Below are 21,323 nucleotides of genomic sequence, written 5' to 3'. Positions count from 1 at the left end.
CCAATTGGAACCATTTTATGGTTGTATAAGATCCCAAAAGACCAAACCTGACAGCTCTGTGGTTTTCAGCGTGTCTGCATCCCATCCTTTCTATCCCATGGTTTTTGGCCTTAGAGGTGTCTGCTCTGCATCCGGAGAAGATTGGATGGACAGCACTGGCAGCATGGAATGCATCCAGTAGGCAGTCCTGACTTGAGCAACTCCTTTAAATTTTCCTTAAGCTTCCCAGGGCTATTTTCTTTGACCTTTATTTAGTCAGAGTATCCCTTCCACGAAAGCAATTACTGCCAGCCCCTTGGGTGGCTGCTGTAAACCCAGTTTCGCTGTACTGGAGCAGTTGTGGTTACAAGTGCTGTAGTTAAGCATCAGCTCTAGTTTCTAACTCTTTCTTCTTCAGAATCTGAAATGAATGAATTTTGCTTTCAAAGTTTCCATAGCTTGTCTCAGTGTAATAGTGGTGTTGGTTTGGGCTTTTATGTTTTTAAACTGTATTGAACTAGGGAGAAAACTCTATATTTTTGTCCATCAATTTTAGTTATTGCATTATTCCAATGACATTGGAAGTTTGAGGAGTGAAGACTGTCAAGAGCAAATTCTATTTTTTACAAATAGGAGGCAGCATTGGGAAACGTGCCTGTTTTGATGAGTCAGGCAGAAATGTGAAAGAAAAATTAATTAGTTATACTCATCCTTTCTCTGATCGCTTCATAAGTAAGTAGTGAGAAGCTTTCCATGAGTTTCTTGAGCATTTCTGTTAAGTGCCCCCACAGAGATACTCGGTCTCACAAGACTGCAGTTTAATCTAGCTCAAGGACTTTACAAACTCCACAAATCAAAGACCTCTTTTTTTTTTGTTCTCTTTAAGTTTGTACTCTAGAAACATTTAGCAGCATCAGTTAACACTGGTGTAGTGTTAATGTTGAGCTATGAGGCATTTCAGTGTCAATAAATCTTCACATTTGCTTATGGAAAAAATAACTTGCACTTAATACATGTATCCTATTAGTTGGGTTTATTCCCTTCTTTTTTTATACCTGGTTAAATGTATCCCTCTATTTATTGCTGTGGCATAGCCTTAAAAATTCACAGGACGTTCAGCTTGATCAAATAGCACGATGAAGATTGTTGCCTCTTAAGGGCTGAATTTCCTGACCTTGACCATCAGGGACAAGCCACATTTTGCTATTTCTAGAAATGAAGTAGAAAACTCCAAAGGCTCAGAATGAAGCAAGACTTTTTTTTTTTTCTTGAGGATTTTCTCTTTAGAGTCTCAGGTATCGATTTAAATGTATGAACAGCTATAGTTAACCCTGAAAATTCCCAGAGTTTTGCAGATTTCCGTGCAAGAAAAGCTGGTATTAGGACATACGCACGTGTGCGCACACGTGGATGCAAACCCAATATAATTTGTCCCATGGATAAGTTGTTTTAGGGTATACTTTTATTGAGACAGAAACTGTGACCTTACTAGTGTATGAGATTGAGGGACTTATATAGGAACAAGGTAAAACCACAGGTAGGAATTGCTGAATAATTACCTTTAGACCAACCTGAGCAAGAACCTTCCCAAGAGGGCGAGCTCATTTAATGGTTCCTAAAACTCAATCTTGTGGATGTCAATGGTCATGCTTGATTATTTGCAGCAGTGTTTTATGAAAAAGCAATAAAAATGCATTGGGAGTGTACAGAGGAAGAAAAAAGGGAACAACAAATGGTTTTAGTTTTTCAATTGAGTCCCTTTGGTGTGAACAGGTAGAGGCTACGTTTCATGCTGCTGTGCCTTAGCTATCTGAAATGTGCGGATGTGTGTGTATCTACCCAAAACACTGCTGTGCTCTGCTGCCTTATGATCGACAAGAGACCAGCAATGAGAGGAAAAAATTCTTATGTTTGTTTTAGAGAAAAAGCAATTACAGTTACGGTTAAAGGATTAACCTGTTTTTTCCAGCTACCTGTTCCCTTATCTGCAGGCCCTTTGGAGAGCTACCCAAACAAGTGCAAAGCTTAGGGAGAGGGAGAAAACGTCATGTCATCCACTCTAGATTATTCCTGATGTTAATTACACTCTTCTGCTTCTTTCTTTCCCTCTTCTGGGTTATGAAAAACATCCCACGGTAGCAAACACTGCAGAAGGGACAACAAGTAGCCCCAAGTATCTACTGACTTACCTAACCAGGAATGTCTGCGTGTGTTTGGTATGATGTAGGTTACGCATATAAGAGATTTTCAAGAACTTGGGGAGCAGCTAGTGCTGCTGAGAGAATAGCTGGTTCTCACATGATTTGAGGTGTTAAAGGTAGGCTGAGTGTTTTGGTGGATAAAACACTGGCCTTTCGACCTTGGTTCCCGTCCAGCTAGAGATCTGGAAATAAATGAGTTTACTGCTGACACTCCAATCCCAGCAGACAAAACTTCACACCAAAATGCCCCCACGTATAATTTGTCACATTTGGCACCTGCTACTAAGAAAAGAGCAAGAAGTGACCTGGCGCAGAGATGTAATCATCTTTCACCTTCCTGCTGGGGGTGGGAGCATAACGGGGACAATCCAGAAATGCTTTCAAGTCGGGGCCTCTGAGCCACCTCCAGACATCGCCATCTTCTGCAAACTTGTTACTTGTAGGAAATCACCTGCCATTAGGTTTGTGCAAGGCTTTTGAAGTAGATAGAAAGTCAGAAATGGATTTAGTTTGGTTTGTTTTATTTAGGAATGCTGTGAAAGTAAGTTGTCCTTGGAGGAGTAAATCTGAACATGTACGATGTTGTAATTTGCTGGTCTCATTGGAACAGCTCAGTAACTGCAGTGCATTTATTACATGTAATTGCACCTGGCAGCATTTCTAATGCATCTAAAACTTAAGTTTGCCTGGAAAAAAAAAAATCACTCTTTGGCCACAAAGTAAAATGCAGCTACTAGATAAAAATATGTGTGTTCTTTGAAAGCTTTAGTAAAAGAGAAGCTGGAGTACATAAAAACTCTTTAATCCTAGAGATTTTTTTAGGCTGAAGTGATAAGCCAGAAATGCTTTGTAAAGCACACACATTATTTATTAAATACTGGCATTTCAGCATCAATGGCCAAGTTGCAGAATAGGAGTATCTGCCCAGAGGAGATGGTAATTTCAAAGACAGGGTGTGCTGGGGAAACCCAGAGGAGAGAGGAACTGAAGTTTGGTTTGCTGGGTTCTGCTAACTTCCCTCTTGTGGCCATAGAGCCATAGGACCATGGCATTTCCTTCTGCACAAGCGTTTCACTGAGGAGCAAGTATTGCAAAATAGCAGTAGCTGTGGGGAATGGGAAAATTTAACCCTTCACGGAGAGGGAGTCAGCAAATGAGGAGAGGGAGTAAAACCTATTTGTACTGAGTGTGGGATCTACTGAGAATACCGACCTCCGTAGGAGGAACACAGGTTTGATTGTAACACGTAGCTGGAGGCTTTGCCATCACCAACTTGAAGGTTTTAGGTAGAAAGCTGTGTTTGCTGATTTTCCCATTGTAGGGAGATGGTGGCTTTCCCTTTGTTCAGAAAGGATGTGGTGATAAACCGCAGCCTTCCAGTAGCTTTGCGAAAATATTTCACACTCAAGAAATCGTCTGTTGGGGTAAGACCTCTGAAGGTGCATGTCAAGCATGGGATGCTTTTGGTGTATGTTGTCAGTCAAGAACTACTCCTATATTTCATTGGCATAAGAATGTTTCCAAAGAAAGCAGCTCAGAGCTGTATTTGTTGAATTTGCTTCTTGAATTTGTCCAGGTAAACGTCAGAGCTGCACAGAAAAGAGGGGAAAGGCCCCTTATCCATATTTATTTGTGGGCTTGCTGGACATTATTTCTTTCCTGAGCTTCAGTAATATCTCTGCTATGGCTCTTTTTAGTGAGAGCAAACAGATCAGGAGACACTTTGAATAACGGGGTTGAGAAGTAGGTGAGGAGAATGCTCGGACCTGTAATTCAGGCCCTTATTGCACAGGTTGTAAAGGATTAGTTGACTTCTGGACACAGTATTAGATGGTTCAGTCGTCCTTTGTTCAGATCTGTGAAGGAAAAAAAAAGAATCAGATAATAATGTTATCACTGCCTTCAAAAGAGAGGGCTTTTGGAGGGATTGTCTCAGTATTCTCATTCTCAGGTCTTCATTTAGATAATGTGACTTCCCCTAACTCCGTAGAAGTCAATAAGGTTTATACCAGAGCCTTGGCACTCTATAAATTAAATATCAGGAGCAGCGTTTGAAGTTTAAAGCCTTCCCTCCTCCTGCTAGCTCAGATTTTCTGCTGCTGTGCTTTTTTCTTTATGCCTGAGCACCTTGCTGACAAGTGCTAATAACAAAATGCCAAGAGAGGGTCCAGTCGGAGTTACCACACATTAAACATTCTGAACTTGTCCTTTTGCTCATAGATTGTGCATAATTAATAATTAAACGGTTTCAGTTGTAATGGGTTGACCTTCTTGAACTGTTCATTATTCACAAGGCAAAGGCATCACTCAAACTTTTTTCCTATTGCCCTTCCCCATTCTCACCGTGTGTGCACAGTTCAGCTGGTTTTGAGAAATCAGAGCCTGATCTGGTCTTCTCCTGCAGCAGATCCCAGTGATGGAAACGTTGCTTGGATGCTTAGAGAAATAGCTAGTCTTGGGAATATGCTGGGGATGCAAGAGACCAACAGTACATTGACGTTTAAAACCATTTGTGTCTTTACTGCCATGGTTCAGCATCCCAGTATACAGGGCTTCATGATATTGGTTAAAGGATAGGGCATTGAACAAAAATGAAAGAACCATTTCCCAGGTTTGAAATGAGTATACTTGTTCCTTCCTCCTTCAGAATCTTGGGTTCCTTCCTTAGTTGCCTCTGTAGGGTGATTTCACGTTGCAGGTGGGTAAAATAAGGCAGGCCATTGGAGTGCAGCTGGACCGTTCGCTGTAGTTACATCAAATGGGAATGTATTACATCACACAAATGGGGTAGACTTGGCAGAGATGTATGTGTTTGCTTTATTTCTTCATATTTTCATCTCTTTGAGTGTCAGCTGAAGTCCAGGGAATTTAAGGATACAAAGTAGGGTGTATTTATTTTGTGGTGTTTTGGAAATCTTGGCTTTATGTCTGATACAACATTGTGATTGCTCAAATTACAGAGGTAGTAGTAGCAGCACTTTCTCTCATTAGAAATAGCTCTTCACTACAAAATACTCTCACTTTTCTACTACTCAAATGATCTTGCATAGAACAATATCAGAAGTTGAAATACTTTGATCATTAGTTTCCCTGGGCACATACCAAATGGATGTTTAGTCTTTCCAACTAAGGTAAAATGCAGCTTTTCAGCATTCACCTCTGGAAGCAGTTGAGGGTCTGTACTTTTCTGGTTCAGCTAAATCCCAAACCTGCCTCCTTCTCCCCTATCTTACATGTGCTGTAAAGTAACAACTTGCTCATATTTACAGAAGTGAACATAAGTTTTTTATGTCCACTGATCTTTTTGCCCTCAGAAACACTTGCCAGCAAGTATTCCTTGAGATGGATGCACTCTCCCAAAGACTTTCTATTTTTCAGGCAAATAGGCAATAAATTTGTGAGTGCCCGGTCTAAAATCCTTGGGAGACTGTATTAAAGCATATAGTTTTCATACTGAGACCCAGTTTGTGTTCATCTCCACTCACACGCAATCCCTTCTGGAGCTCCTGAGAGCAAACCAACCAAGGCATGGCCATGACTGACAGGTCTACAGCAGAAGAGAGTAGGCCTGGATGGGGTTGACATACCTGCATTGTACAGAAAAATGTGGGCCTCCCAGACAAATTATATAGTATTTAACATTTACTTTCATCCAGGTGATTTTTTTCTTGCATGCTTATGGAGGAGCACATCATCTCCTGGCTGTGCTGCAGTACGGGAGCTGTGTGGTCAAGGCATTAATCCTGACGCTGGAGCAAGTTCTTCCCTTGGCTGCACATACCCTGATGCCAGCTTAGCCTGGGAGAGCCAAGCTGGTGGCTTTAGAGCAGTTCATCAGCTTCTCCTCCCCTCTCATAATGAAGTTTCACTCTATTATGGGTTCGTCATCTCTTTGTGATTGCAGAAATTATCACCTCCCAAATGAGTGTGAAGCGCCGGCTGCCTGTCCTGCTCCCCAGCATGGACTGAGCTGAGCTGGCAGCCCCGTCGGAGGACGCCTCTGACGAGCTCCTCACTTGCATTTTACTTAAAATAAACAGCAGGGGTGGATTGCTGGGCAGAGCCAGTTCCCGGGGGAATGAGCTCTGATGGCTTCACAACATGATGTGTAATATGTGCCCAGAGTATTTCCTACCTGCTCTCTTGGAGTCCATCCCACCTGGAAAAGTGGCTTTTGCCACTTCAGGTGCAATCCCAGCTTTGCTGGACAAGGGAAAACGATGGGGAGAGGTAAAACCTGTGTGGCTCCACGCCATACGAGCAAGCCTGACATTTTGTTCTGCATTTACTCTATTAACATGAATAATTTCCATACACAGTTCTTTGAAGTAGAGAAAGTTTAATTGCAGTGCTTATTTCCTTGTGTTCCTTCCAGTCTCCAGTGGAAACCTTCCTATATTGATGTCATTTATAAGTTGAGAAACAATAACCTCTCTCTCACCAGGTCTTAAATTCAAAGAGGATTTGGGCATGTTCTATCAAACACTCCTTGTATTGAATAGAAGTCTTTGAAAATTGTAAAGCAATTTTGGCTTCTCCTTTTACTCTTCAGTTACTTTTGATTTAATTGTATTTTCCAGCAGTTTCCCATTGTTTGAATTGGAAACAAAGCCTTAATAAGAGTTCTAGTTAATTTTCTGTCTTGTAATTACCGATCTCATTTTTCTGATAATTGGCCACAGCAATTATATGTATATTTACTAATCACATAGGAGGCTCTGCAGTTGTGTCTATCTGCCACCATTGATAATGGCACACACATTGCAGAGGTGCTTTTATCATCTTCTTTTTTCCACTACATCAAAGCTATTTCCTCGCATTCTCAATAATGAATACATGCATGCATTTGACACAGTTGTGTGCTAGAGAAATTGTTTGGCTCCCACCAAATGCTGCACGCTCTGAGTTTCTTGCCTGCAGCGCTGGAAGGTTGTATGTAATGATATATTGCTCATCCAAATGGCCAAAGCACTCCAAAGCACAGTGAGATTAAAATAAGTCATTCCTTTGTTAATTTAAATAGGTGCATGTATCATACTTTGCAGGGTACTTTGTGTAGGGATGTCAGGGAGGAAAAAAGACGCCGAAAGGTATTTTTAATAGCAAATGAGAATAGATGAGAATGGAGTCATTTGCAGCTGCCTGTTTTATGTGGCTCTCTTGTTCCAACTGTAGGTCTAATGAGATGACACTGTTAAAGTACTCTGCAGTGTAATTTCATTACATCCTGAGCTGTTACACTATAAACACAGTGGAGCTCTCTGTCATTCTTGGAAAAACTCCTAAATTCGTAAAGCCCTTCTTTGCAAATGATGATGTTGTTTGTTCCCTGTTTGTAATTTTGTTTTTTCTTGTGCTCTTAATCTATTTTTCTGTTGTTCTTTCATAAATACCAGGGGTTTTATTTTCTGCCCCTACGCTGGCAAATCCTGCTTTGGGGGTTTTCCCCCTCTTAAAAATTCTGTCACCTTTTAAATCTAGCACAGACAGCATATGAGGACAGCCTCTAAAATGAATAAGTGTAAATAAACATGAGTGTAAATAAATAGCGAATGCAGTGAAAGAAACAAAGGTCAACACAAGAATAATTTCACAGCTCTTTGTTAATTACAAGACCATTTGTGTGTTACTTAAATAATCATTAATTTCTCATTTACACTTTCCCTACCTTCCTTTTTACCCTGTGGCTATCATTGTCCTTTTTTCACCTCCCCTCAGTGTCTTTCCACATGTTTTTACCCATTGTGTAATACTCATTAGTTGAAATTCAGTGTTTTATAACACATTCTCAGAAGAATTTGTACCTTTCTGCCTCAGATTCTCTGTGTGAAAAGGGGGCTTTGTCGCTTCCTTGGGGGTTTTATTTTCCCTTTCTTTTTTGGTTTTGTTGTCACCGTTATATTACTCTCCTAAAAAAATTATCTTCTCTCCTTCTGACTCTGCTTCTTGTTTCAATCCAATCCCAGGAATCACCCGTCCTTCCAGCCGGGGAGTTCTCTGAGCCATTTGTACACTTCATCACTCAATGGTAAGCTCAGTTTGCAAACATGCCATGCCCTCAATGTAAATGATACATGCCATTAACTCCGCAGCTCTGCGAGACCTTATGGCTTTCCTTGCATCCTTTCTGAGAGGAGAGGGACTTGGGGGCCTTGGGCAGATGGGGCAGCAAAGCTAAGCAAACTGTTTAAATTATGTAAACGTTATTTACACAAAGGGTCGTAAAAGTACTTACAAGGGGTTTTTTCCTGTTTTAATAAACCTGCCCTCAATGTGGGTGCAGTCTTGTGCACCGAGACTCCGAAGGATTCATCCAGGGGTAAAAAAGCCACAAAGACTCATGTCTATAATACCATTACTCAGGGCTTTTAGAAACATTACTTATAAAATTGCCTCCATATTTAGAAAGACGAGCAGCCTCCATTAATGCATTGGCTTTTCAGTAAGTAATTCTTACAGAGAGTTGTATTTTAAAACACACCACTGCGTATATTTTCTTTTCTTAAAACTGTATAGTTCATTGAAAACCTTTTGAATTAAAGGAGGACTGGAGAGAGGAGGAATTTGTGGAATAAAAAATACGATTCTTGAGTGACCAAAGAATAGAAATCTTGAGGGTAAGCTATGCTAAAGAAACAAAGTGAAGGGAAAATCCTTTTTTAACTATTGCATCCCCCCCTACCCCAAAACCCCTCAAAAAAGAGGGGGCGAGAGGGGGGCAGACATTTGTGTATAGCAGAAAAAACAAGCTTGAATTCTGCAAAAATACGTGTTCGATGGAGAAAGCATCCCTTCTACGAACACGAGCTTCCAGGGCTGGATGCTCAGCTGTGCTAAATCAGATGGAGCCATCTCAGTGTGTGGCACTGGGAGCTGCAGCCCTGTGGATGAGAGGGAATCCTGCTGCAGGGATGTGTCCTCGCAGCCCTCGGCCCCATGTAGATCTATAGGTCAGGCTTTGAGGCACTTCTAGGTTCTCTATGCCAGAGTCACCGTGGCAAAAGTCACCTAATAAAATTGAATTTTGAATATGTAACATAGGAAGTACCTCTCAGGACTGATGTAGTGGGTAACAATACAGGCACAAAAAGCAGTCTGATGATCGGTTAATTAAAGCAACTAAATAATTAAACTTTGTGTAACATAGGCCTCCATTTTCAATAGTTTCAGTTTACAAAGAGCAACATGATTTGGAGGGTTCCGCAGCACAACTGACTGGTGTGTGTGATGTGGAGGTCTGTGCTTTTTATCCTTGCAAAACAAATTGATGCCAGACTGTTCTCAAAAAAACAACCCCATTCTCATTGAGGCAGAGGGAGGGATAACCTGTGTTAAAATTTCCACAGATGTCAAACTGAAGCATAACTGATGGTGGCTAATAGCCTTGTTTTCCCTGGGGACGCAGCTACTTTGGACTGTCAGATTAGAACTGCTCCCAACCTACTCGTCAGACAGCTCGCGTTACTTGCTAATGCTGCATTATTTGAGGGGCTTGTAGTTGTTCGAAGGGGAGGTAAATTGTGTTGTTAATCCTCCAATGTACAGCACAGATTTTAGATACAGTGTTATATTGGCTGTATTTTTTAATGGGAGGCATTGCTGTTTAAAAATAAAGTGAATAAGGGGAAACTATATTTAAGCAATCAATTCCGGATACATATTAGAGATGTCAAGTGAACGGCGTATCAGACCTTATGCTGGTTATGCCATAAAGACTGGCTGTTTGGATGTAATCCAATTAGTCAGTAGGCAGCTCCTGATGGTCACCTCTGTGCCACGTTATTGTGTTCCTTCATGCAGCTAAGCACAGCCTTCAATAGCTAATTGCACCTGTTGCACAGAAAACTAGGACTATTTGGATGAGAAACATGATCTTATAAACAGGTTAATGCTGTGTAATGAACTATCACCCTGCAGTGTAATGGAAATAAATGTGAAAAAATTAAGGTAGAAACCCCAGGGTATTGTGCATGCTCCTGAAGCTGTTTAGTGTTAGAGTTAAATTTCCCACCTGTTTGTAATACTTGGCGTTGAGCTATGTAATAATCCCTGGCAAAATGAGAATCAGCTTACTGTGCCTTCTGAGCTGACTGCTTTTCAATGATCTCTATATTTACACACTTTCATGGTTACAAACAGTGTAGATCACTACATCCCTTAAGGGAGGGATGGGAGGGAATGAAGAAATCCATTAACATTTTGGCCGCTGTTAGGACCCCTGTGTTCTGTTGGCACGTGATGGAGTTAAGAAATACATGGAAATTCTTCACTCTGTGTTAAAAGAGATCTTCAGTATTTAAGCAAGTAGAATAAATGAGTGGTGGTTTATATATAAACATTTTGTTTTATACACATAGCATGAAAAAGCAACCAAAGGAACGGCCAGCACCTGAAGATTTAATGGTAAGTGAAACTTCAGAGCCCCTCAGTATGTATTTGTCTGTGAATACTCTTCATTCATGTATATAGAAGTGTATCTGTTCTTTGCGTTTTTCTTCATTTACAAATTGAGATCTAAACTCTTCTTGGCTTGTTCAGTAATTACATATTTACAGAGAGCACACAAACCAGAGGTGGAATGATGATGATTCCATTGATGGGTATCTTGCTGTTACCTTTGTTGTGGCCAAAGCTTCACTTGTGATGTGGGGAGTTAATACAGAACTTTCACAGCCAGTGTTGTCAAGCTTCAGTCAAAACCATTTTGATGCTTAATACACAGGGTTTTTTCAGTTTGCGTGTCCAGGGATTACAGCTTAATGTAGGTCACTCTTTGTCATCATTTGCCAGTCTTAACCTTTCAAAATCAGAAGATTGAAAACAGAGGATGTGGTCAAAGTAGTCTGTCTTTCTTTAATGAAATGCAGGAGCCACTGTTTTCACTTATATTCACGTAAAATGAAATCAGATTGGCTGCAGAAGATGGGTTAATACGTAGCTTTGGCCTGTTGGTAGAAGGGCTCTCGGTGGTGGAATCTGAGCTCAGAGACCACTTCTTTGGCTTGCAATTGTCTTTTTTTTCTTTCAATAAAGCAATAATAGGGTACATGCTCTCAGGCTGGTCCCCTGTGGCTGCGCATTTAGTGCAGAGTGCTGTTTTGACTGGTTTTAAGCAGCTAGAAAAGTACTATATCAAACAAAATATTTACAGTAACTTACATTGTAGATAAGAGTTGTGGTCCCCTCTGACTCTCATCACATATCTTTGATTTTAAATATTTAATTACTTTTCCTTATATGGTGTGTTTCCTGTAACTTGGAGGCTTATGTAAAATCATCAGAATTTCTGTGCATTAAATATCTAGGAATAATTTAACAGATTTACCAAGAGAAGGACACGTTGGCATCATCTCATTTCTTGCTTACATGCTGCGAACTGCAAGTAGAGTAAACAAGTGTTTCTATTGCAGCTATTCTCTAGTTAAAGGCTAATCTCTGAAGATGCCCTGGGGCAGGTATCTCACAACCCAGACTAGTCTCAATTTAGATCCTGGTTAGTAAAGTATTTAACTGTGAATCTCATTTTAAGGATATTAACTTCAGTAGATCTACATTTGAAGTTAGGCACCGCTTAAATACCTCGGTAAAATGAGGCCTTAAAGTTTATCAGAGCCCCTCCATTTGGTGGTGGTGTGTGTGTCACACGAAAGGCTCACACTGCCTTATTTTGTCTTTTTTATTAACTTTTGATGGTTGGGAAATTCTTGCAGTTAGTCACATCTGAGAAAACTTGGAACAGGTTCTAGAGATGTAGACACATTTACCTTGTGCACTATTATGCTATGGCTGGATAGCTTAGCTATTAAAACAACGGAATAGGGTTTCATAAAACCTATATCTGTTTGTAAATGCCTGTTTCAGTGATGCAATAGGCCTGCCACTTATAAATAAAACATCTGCAGATCGCACATACCCCCATAAGTATATATGTATGTTTGTAAGCAATAACACCACTCCAGGGTGTAGAGTCATAAACATGAGGCCAAAGGGTGAGTGCCTGCAGTACCAGGGAAGTGCACAGATTTATCTTTACAACTACATGCCCTGGAGTGTGCTAGTCCCCTTTAAAGGAAGTATTTTGTAAAATAATTTTGAATTTGTAGCATCTTGGGGGGGGGAGGGCAAAAAATCCCTTCCTACTTTTTAAACAAAATCTTTTGTTTAATGCATTTTCCCCCTCGTGCTACTTTCTATTCAATTATAAATGAACTTGCAACTACAAGTATTAAAGCATGAGGTAGAGCGCTGCTGAAATGAAGAAGTGACCCAGTCCTTGCCTGGAATGTGGCTGGCCCTCATACGCTGCCCTAAATTCCCTCCTGATGGGCTCAGAGCACCCTGTGCTTTGCTGTTACACTCACTGTTAGCTCAAGTAGTTGCTCTCCAGTCAAGTCCTTTGCCTTCTTTTACTTACCCTGTCTTGTCAAGGAGCACTTCATTTATAAAACTCATATGCATATATACATTAGCATAATATGCCTATATACAGACAGCATATCTGTACATACATATGTGTATATAATTTACCATACTTTGTTGTAAAACAGGGCCAGAACAAAAGCTACTAAATACCTTCTGAATTGTAGAATTGCTCGCCACAATTAGAATTAGAATCCTTTTAATTCCATGTCATCCATTTCTGAAACCTCTGGTGTCATTCATAGCATCTCTCTCTGCTAACTATAGGAGTGGATAGAGTGATGCAGGTACTATCGGTGAAATCCTCATCAAGATCAGTTTACTCTTGATTTAAATGAGAGCAGGGTTTCACCTTGTTCATTGGGTTTTGGGGAATTTTTTGATGTAGAAGAAATGTACTAGCAAGGATGAAAGGTGTAACCCGTAATCATTGTTAGCTTCTGACAAAACAGTGGAGCACAGGCTTTCCCCCCTATGGACATTACCCATACTGGAAGTCACTATTTTGTAACCAATTTAGTATAATTAAAGACTGAAAGCAAAATGAAGGGAACAGAACATCAATCTTTTTCTACTCTCCTGATACTCTGTGAATTGTTAAATGCATTTTAAGAGCCGACTCACAATACCTGGAGTGCCAGATTGGCAACTCCAGGGAAGTCGCAGGGTTACAGCAGGGATGGATTTACTTGTCTATCATGTTAGGAAGCCCCTTTTTTTTAATAGAAGTTGCAACACATTTTGTCAGAAAATAGGGCCAAAGCCAAGGCTGTATGAAATTCCTGCATAAAGTCAGGTTTCTATTACCATAGATATTCTTGTGCAAGTGAACACCAAATTCCCTTAATAGCTGGCATAAATCAGGTTCCTGTATTCACAGTCGGTCACGATGCCCTTTCTTCCATATACCCATCCACAAAACAAGATAGAACATCGGTTATTAATTATTAATAATAAATTATTTAATTGTTTTCAAGTATTTCTGATGAACAGACTTGTTCCACAGAAACAAAACCAAAATAATTTCAAAAAGCAATGGGGAAAATAGTCCATCCAGGCAAAGGAATGATCTTTATAATTCACTGGTGGTTATTCTGACCCTTGTGCTTACAGTGTCTGCTCTTTTGTCTCCAGTTTGTTCCCTCTTAAGAAAAGGAAGGTATATAGTCAATTAAATAGAACATACTCCTGTTTCAGCACCAGGGAAGACTGCACAACATCTTAGCACATTCCTCTATCTCTGTTCTCTCTTCTTCCAACAAGGAAAATCTCAACAATTCTGTATGTTTTAGGTTTTCCTCCCTTGAACTTCCAGTTTTCATCTAAACCACGGTGTTTCCTGGTGTCACAAGCCTGGCTCCCAGGGAAATGCAGGCATAGAAGTATATTTAGCAATTGATATGTAGAGGTGAGGTTTAAACTCCTGCTCGTGCAGAGTGTACGGGTAGGCATCCGCGGGCTGGTTTGGCTCAGGAAGCTGTAGATCTGACTGTATTTACGGTATTTTTCAGCAGCTTTCCATTCTAAGCTCTATTTAATGGAATCTATGCATAGTAAGTAATCAGGTCAGAGAGAAGCAACATCCCCTGTTTGAGATCAATCGCTGGCTAATACTTTATCTAGGCCACTTTATTATCTCATGCTGATTCCATTCCCATTCTCCTCCTCCTTTGTAGCATGCACTTCAGCTGTGGTAAAAGTACGTATCGCATACATATTAAAAACATATACCCATTCTATCTGTATGTAAATGTGTGAGACACAGCTGGATATTGCAGGAGTTTGATTTACTAATAGTTATTATCTGTTCTAGCTGTTCAGAGGCAAAGAGAGTTTCAGAAAACAAGCTAGCGCAGAAATTGCCTTTATGATATCACTATCCCGCTTTGGTAATTGTTTAAAATCTCTTCTTTAGCTGGAAGCTTGGCCTTTTATTTTGCAGATTGCAGGAGCTTTTTAGAAAGCTAGCAGAATTGTTGAAGTCGCTTGTTGAGGTTTTTTGTTAGTACAGCATTGAACTCTACTGTGCTACACATGGCTCTTTAAATGGAAGCGATTTACTTAAATAAATGGTATTTGAAATACCAAAAGTCAGGCATGTAGCAGTTATTCCATTATGCTTTTCCATGGATGAGTAGAAGTACAGACTTTAGGATGCTGGTTGGTTTTCCCAAAGAGAATATTGGGCAGGAAGAGGCAACGCTTTTGGCCAAGAATCCGGTCACCTTCTGCACTTTATTGGTTTTGCACAGATCTAATAATTGTTGTTCTAGTCTCCAGATTTCAAACACAACTACTACCTTTCTCCTTCTAGAATTTAAATTACTGATGCTTTTATGTTGGTGTTTCATTAGTTTAGAAGATTGAATGATAAATTGTTCATAATCTGTGTGACTTGCTGGAAAACATGATGTTGTTCTTTGGTTTTTTTATTTCAATGCCTCCTTCAGTTTTGAAATTCCCCGTTCCTATGCATTCAGCAATCCCTCTCTCCATTTCAGGAATGGCATTTAGACCAGGGGTCCTGATCTTTATTAGCTACAATCGGCATTTTTTTCAGATAGATCATTTATTTCTGTGTTTAAATATATTAAGATATGTGTCAAGATACTATAGATTCTCAAAAATAGAAATCAAAAATACAAAGCTCTTAAGTAGCTATGTTTTAAATAGTTGTATTCTATAGGGTCTAGGCAATAGCACTTCTTACTGAATAGAGCTAAACTTGTTTGCAGCTCACTGTGTTAAACCATTGTTTGTAGCTTTTAGGAAATACTTCTATGGTTTAAACAAACAAGTGGAGGATCAGCATAATCCTGCCTGGACTTTCATGTAAACCTTCAGAATAAAGCCAATAAAATACCTCCACTTAGGTTTGTCAATATGGGATTTCCCCCAGCAGGTAATTTGGCTTTTGCATTATAGCAGTGGCATCACTGAGTAGCTGAGATGACTGTACAGGTTGGGGGTTTTGTTGGTGTTAACTTTTGGGCAAGACCAGAGAGTCATCTGCAATCTGCTTTTCACAATCACATCCCATAAATCTTGTGAAGACAGCTTTACAGATCAATGTTTTCTGTCTGCACCTGTCTAGATTTTGATGCATCATTGCTGGATTACAGTGAGCTAAGAATTTTGCCTCTCTGCCTACTTAAAATCATTAGTGCTGTTTTTTCCTCTACCATTGCAGGATCTCCTTTCAGCGATGATTTGTCCAGCATAAAATCATCCGTGCTTGGACCTGTGATGGATAGCTTTGTTTGCAAACATTTAGACTCCTCTGTCACAATGATCCCAGTTATTCACACCATGACAAGGAGAAATTCTGACACCAAAAAACACATGCCAGATGTGAAGGAAAGGGCTTCTGATTTCCCAAGGAAGAAAGTACGGAGCCAAGTATTTTAGCTGTTGTAAATATAGAGTCGTAGAATTGTTTAGGTTGAAGGAAAAGACCTTTAAGATCGTAAAATCCAACCATTACATGTGTGATAAATATTAAACTGTATCTTAAGTCTATCAGTTCAGACATACAGTGAACAAGGAGTTCTGGTTAAAATCCTGGATACATTGGAGACAACAACAATATTTATATTGACTTCATTGATGTTAGGATTTCACACCAGGGCTCAGGATGTGTTTGCTAGTGTGTGTTCTTCATCTTCCTTGCTCAGGGTGGCTTAAGAATTGGAGAAAAAATTATGTATTCTTTCAAGTGGCTGCATTGCTCAACCTATTCCCCACTCAGCGGGAATGGGGAAAGGTGGGTTATGGATCTTTCCCTCTGTCTTCCAAAAAAAAAAAGAAGCTGGCTCTGTGCTTAGGGGTATGATTTGTTCTTCTTCATCACATGAGAAATCAGCTCTGGAAATGGAGAAATACGTTCTATCAGTGTCACTAAATCCAGCAATTACAGAAGACTAGGACTGTGACAAGGTTAACTTGAGTGTGTGGAGAGTTTGAAGGTGTTACACTCATCCACTGCCTTCTGCAGTCCCTTGCTCATACAACCACTGACTGTTTACCACAAATGTGAACATCTGACTTTCTAACATGCCCTAAAGCTGCACAGTATACTGGCGCTTTCCAGTGAAATGAAGAAAGAAAGAGCTTGAGTTGGCTCGAAAAAGTGTTAAAAATCTAAGGAAATTGGGCAAAAACAAATTGGCAACAGCTTAGGGTGATACAGTTAATATTTTTGGTTATTTGGGTCTCCTGGGCTTTGCAGTTTAATTTGAGCAAATGTTTCACTTGGCACTTCTGGTGGTTCTGTATTTCTCCAGGCAGAGAGGCAAATATTTACATCTCACTCATTTTGGTAGCAGAATTGCAAATCTTTCCATTATGATACATTGAGAAGTTGTGCATTTGCCTTTGTATTTTTATGTTAGCTATCTTCTCTCTGTATTTATTTTTTTTATCTGTAAAAAGTTCCAAAATTAGTCCTGTATCTTTAATTCCCAGAATTTTGTCCTTCCTGTTCATTCCAGATTCATCAAGGAATTTGCTCTGAGAGGCAACTGTTGAAATCTGCGTGTGGTATTTATTTGTGTAATGAAACTGGAATTGAAAATTCATTCAAACATGCTGCATAGATTAAAACTACTGGCATTTGTGTAGTACCAGCTACTTGTAGGTCTGTATCCCGATTAGCTCCTGAAGTATTAAATAAGAGTAATAATTGCCTGTGAATAAGTGGAGTATAAAGCAGGAGATAGAGATATGGCTTCTTAGTGACCTGCGTGCATTATGCCTCAAATCCCTTAATCAGATTTGTGCCGGTTGATTCTTGCATCCACAGAAATTCAGCTGGAGGATCAGGGCTTAAAGTAGTAAAAAATCAATTAATACCACTTTCTAATTTGTGTGGTTGACAAAAAAAAAAACCCCGCATATAAATAGGGGACATTTTTCTACTTAAGAAGGGCTGCACTGAAAGATTTTTAATTGGATTTTCATTGTGATTGACAGCAGTTGATTATGACAGTAACTTTATTTGGCTGGACTGTTATAGCCCTCTTGTTCAGGGCGGGTTTTTTTTCCCCCCATCAAAGCTCTTCTTTATCCGCAGAATTCCCGGCGGAGCAGCAGTGCCTGTGAAAGAGCCTTTTAGCACCTTTGTTGCAGCCATCCCTGGTGATGATTGGGCCCAGCTGGTAGCAGATCAGAAAATGTGCCTTTCACAAAGAGGTTGCATCTCCCTTCTCCCTTGTTTCAATAATTTTAAGAGCCCCAGAAACCTGTTGAGGATTAGAAGTAGCTTTAGATGTGAAATGAGTGTTAAGTATTAGTAATCGGGAGATTAGGGCCCCGGGGACAATGGGAGATAAACAACTGCAATTAAGGCAAATCTGCCAGAGTAAACAAAATTTAGCAGAAACAGATGCCCTAACCATTTTGGGGGATTGATTGGAGGGCACCGAGGAATCGATTTTTGTCTTGTTTACACTTCCCAAACCCCTGTAATAAACTGGGGAGGCTGAATATTTCATACAGCCTGATTTTAGTTAATTTTTTTCCAGCTCCTCACAGTAGGTTTGCTCTCTTCTAACAGTGACCAGGCCCGACTTTATTCAGCATTCACAGGGAGCAGCTAATTGTCTATGAAGGGCCCCTGTGTTTAAATGGGCTTGACAGGAATTTAAATTTTGTTTCAATCAACCTCTGTGCTCACAGTCTGCTCCAGTTTCTAATTTTTAAATTAAACATGATGGGTTTTTTCTCTTTCTCTCTTCTTTAAGCCGTGGCCTGTCCTCCGGAGCCGGCTGCTCGCACTCCCATCCCGCGGCACAGGAATGCACATGGTTATTGAGGCTGTAATAGCAAAGCACGACGAGCCGCAGCCGTGGAGAAAGTTCATTGTGCCATAAATGTGCATCTGCCTGTTTGGGTTTAATGGGAGACGCTGGGATAGATGCTCAGCTGGTGTAAAACAGGATGGTTACACCGGCGTCTGCCTGCACGGCTGGAGGGAGACAGGGTTTCCACGTGGGAAAGGCTCCTGGTAGGGAACGGTGGCATTAAAATACAAGTCTGAGAATGGAAATGGTTTTCGTGGCCGTGGTCATTTGTTCAGTGACCTTGTGAGAGATTCAGAGGGATTTTTTTATGGGATTTTTTTCCAAGCCAACTACTGGTGATGTGTTTTGCCGCCTTCTCTGTTTTTAGCAGGGCTCCGTGTGTTTGTTCAGGTGTCGTTTCATACCTGTGCTTTTTCTGCTCTTAAAATGGGATTGATTTGACAGTGTGTTCATATTTGATCATTTAACACTTGCTTTATTTGGTCTTTTCACTAATCCTGGCAAAAAATTGTTTTGCACTAGATGCAGTCGGTGTGTAGGCATCTCTTGCGATGTGATTGTAGGGAGCACTTTTAAAACCAACTTGCTCATTTGCAGGAACTTCATCATTAAATGCTAGCGAAGCGCAGGCTGTTTCATTCTCCCTTTTTGCTTCCAACCAGATCGTTTTCCAGGTTTTTTTAGTTTTGTTGATTGTTGTTATTTGTGTGGTGTGTGAGCACACATGCGTATGCACACAGCATTTTCTACTCCAAGGTTTGGGTGAAAAACATTTAGGAGATTGTTTCAGTTTACTCCAGCTTAGTTATTTTTTTCCTTTTTCCTTGTTAGTAGAAATCAGTTTCTCAAAACTTGGACAAAACAACTGTTTTCTCCACCCTTCTTCCCTAGTCCAAGGGAACATGTTGTCCCCATTTGAAGGAAATACTATATCAGCTTTTAATGTCTGACTTAGCTCTGTTTGGTGTCAATGAGACCAGTCCTGTGCTTGCATGAGGAATGAGTTGAATACATTTCTGCAGGTGCATCTCCATTAACATTAGCGTTCAGGTCAGCTTGCCTTTTTGGTGTGAATCTCCTGCTCTTTCAAAGGTACCACTTTTTCATTCTCATCACAGGTCTTAAAGCTCATGAATTGATTTCAAATTAAACCAAACTAGGAGGTGTGCTCTAGGCACACACCTAATGAGCTCCAGCTACTAATGGGTGCTGTGTCTGCAGTCCAGACCAGAGCTGGTCAAAAGTAAAACCTCTTCCATCCCTGAAACGTTGCACCAACCATTTCACACAGCGGATCTGCTTCTGTTGTCGACAGCTTGCTAATGTTGACATACTCCTATCAGCCTTGGGCCACTCTCTCTATTCCTCTTCTACAGCTCTTCTTAACCTCAGCAGCACTTGCAAAAGCAAGCTCCAATTATATTTTGGTTGCCTTAGTTTTTTTTAAGAGTCATCACAAAAAGAATACCTTTGCTGGGAGTTAGCTCATTTTGTCAGCTAAGCACCAAGAGCCATGCCAGAGACAGTTATCGGTTTAAGAGCAAATACCAAAAGCAAAACTGCTGTGGAAAGAATGATCTGCAGATGGGCAAATAGATTCCTCTGTGCCGCAGCCAGAACCAAAACTCTGTAGTAAATTTAAGACTACTCTAGGCCACGGAAAGAGAACAGGAAAAATCAGACGCATCCATGTATGCACCCAGGCACATCCTGGGGTCCTGCAGTAGTAGGGGATTGAGTTGTTTGAAGTCAGGTCCATTCTACAGAGTGGAGCTGCACTGACTCCTCATGATCTGACCTGGAAAAAGAAATCCCTCTTGACCCTGAGTCTTGTGATGAGCTGCCAGCCTGGACACATCAGTCAAGTGCACGAGGGATCTCTGAGAACTGTTTTTAGGGCCACTGGCACATCGTTTGGCTGCAGCCAATGCCCAGATCTGTCTTGCTGTTTAGAAATGGGAATTGAGAAGTGATGTGTGAACAGTTCATCTTGAGGTTTTCAGGTTTAAGTTAAGCTCTTCCTCTTGGTCCATCCGTATGCTTGGGCACTGCCATCCTTTAAAGAGAAATTCTGTAAATTGCAGCAGAATTTTGGCGCCTCAACAAAATTACTAAACCAGCCAAAAATCACTTGCGATTAACTTTGTCATATAAGTAGTAAAAGTGCATTAGTAGAAGTTAATCTACAAATAGATGATAATAATAAACAACCACATAAAAGGAATCCTTCTCCAAAAAAAAAAAAAAAGGTAAACAAGAAATACAGCTCCAAGACTTCGCCGCTCGGTAGTGTTATCCATTTATCTTTGCTTAATACATTTTGTATCATCTTTTCACTGTCTTAAATATCATCAGAGGGATAAAATCATTAGCGTGCTAATCTGGATAGCCATAGTTCTAACACTGACCTAGGCTAATCTGCCTTTGCAATTTCAAGAGCTATGTTTGACTCCGCTGAAAGTAACCTTAAATTGTAGTCTTGTAAGAATTCCAGAGCTGTATCCTTCACTCCTTCTCCTAATGAGGTTATGACCAAATGCTCATTATAATTGCTTTAGACTCCTTTTAATTTTCAAGCTTATTAATCATAAGAAGAGTTATTTAAAATTGCATAAATTAATCTTAGATTAAAAGCCCATCAAAGCCTCGAAACAATTAAGAATAAGTAGGATTTCCCTGGGGCAGCAAGTTTTATTTTAATAGTGTAGTCAGGTGGATATCAGAACATTGAAGTATGGTAGTGATTAATGTATGCAAAATTTAAATGAGAGTTTTTAAATGGCAAATCTAAATCACATATTGACCTAACTGTAGGCTTTAACTGCATTGTCTGTCATATATTTAAACTGTTTAGTAATCAACATTTTAATTACAGTGTATGTTAGGGAGGCCATGCAACAAACAAAACTCACCACTTCCCGCC

At 40.2% G+C, this 21,323-nt stretch overlaps 1 protein-coding gene across 3 annotated transcripts in view; it reads left to right on the top strand.

The window, feature by feature from the left end:
• MAP2K5 (mitogen-activated protein kinase kinase 5) overlaps positions 1–21,323 on the top strand; it is a 123,437-nt gene that overhangs the window by 93,785 nt on the left and 8,329 nt on the right. For all 3 annotated transcript variants that reach the window (XM_030497375.1, XM_030497374.1, XM_030497376.1), the window contains 2 exons: positions 8,147–8,208; positions 10,538–10,583. In XM_030497375.1, coding sequence (XP_030353235.1) covers positions 8,147–8,208; positions 10,538–10,583 — 108 coding nt within the window. The remainder of the gene's footprint in view (positions 1–8,146; positions 8,209–10,537; positions 10,584–21,323) is intronic.

The sequence above is a fragment of the Strigops habroptila genome, chromosome 9 (genome assembly GCF_004027225.2).
Source record: "Strigops habroptila isolate Jane chromosome 9, bStrHab1.2.pri, whole genome shotgun sequence".
In the NCBI taxonomy this organism is placed as follows: Eukaryota; Metazoa; Chordata; class Aves; order Psittaciformes; family Psittacidae; genus Strigops; species Strigops habroptila.
Note: the sequence above shows the minus strand (reverse complement) of the source record. Positions and strands in the feature narration are given on the sequence as shown.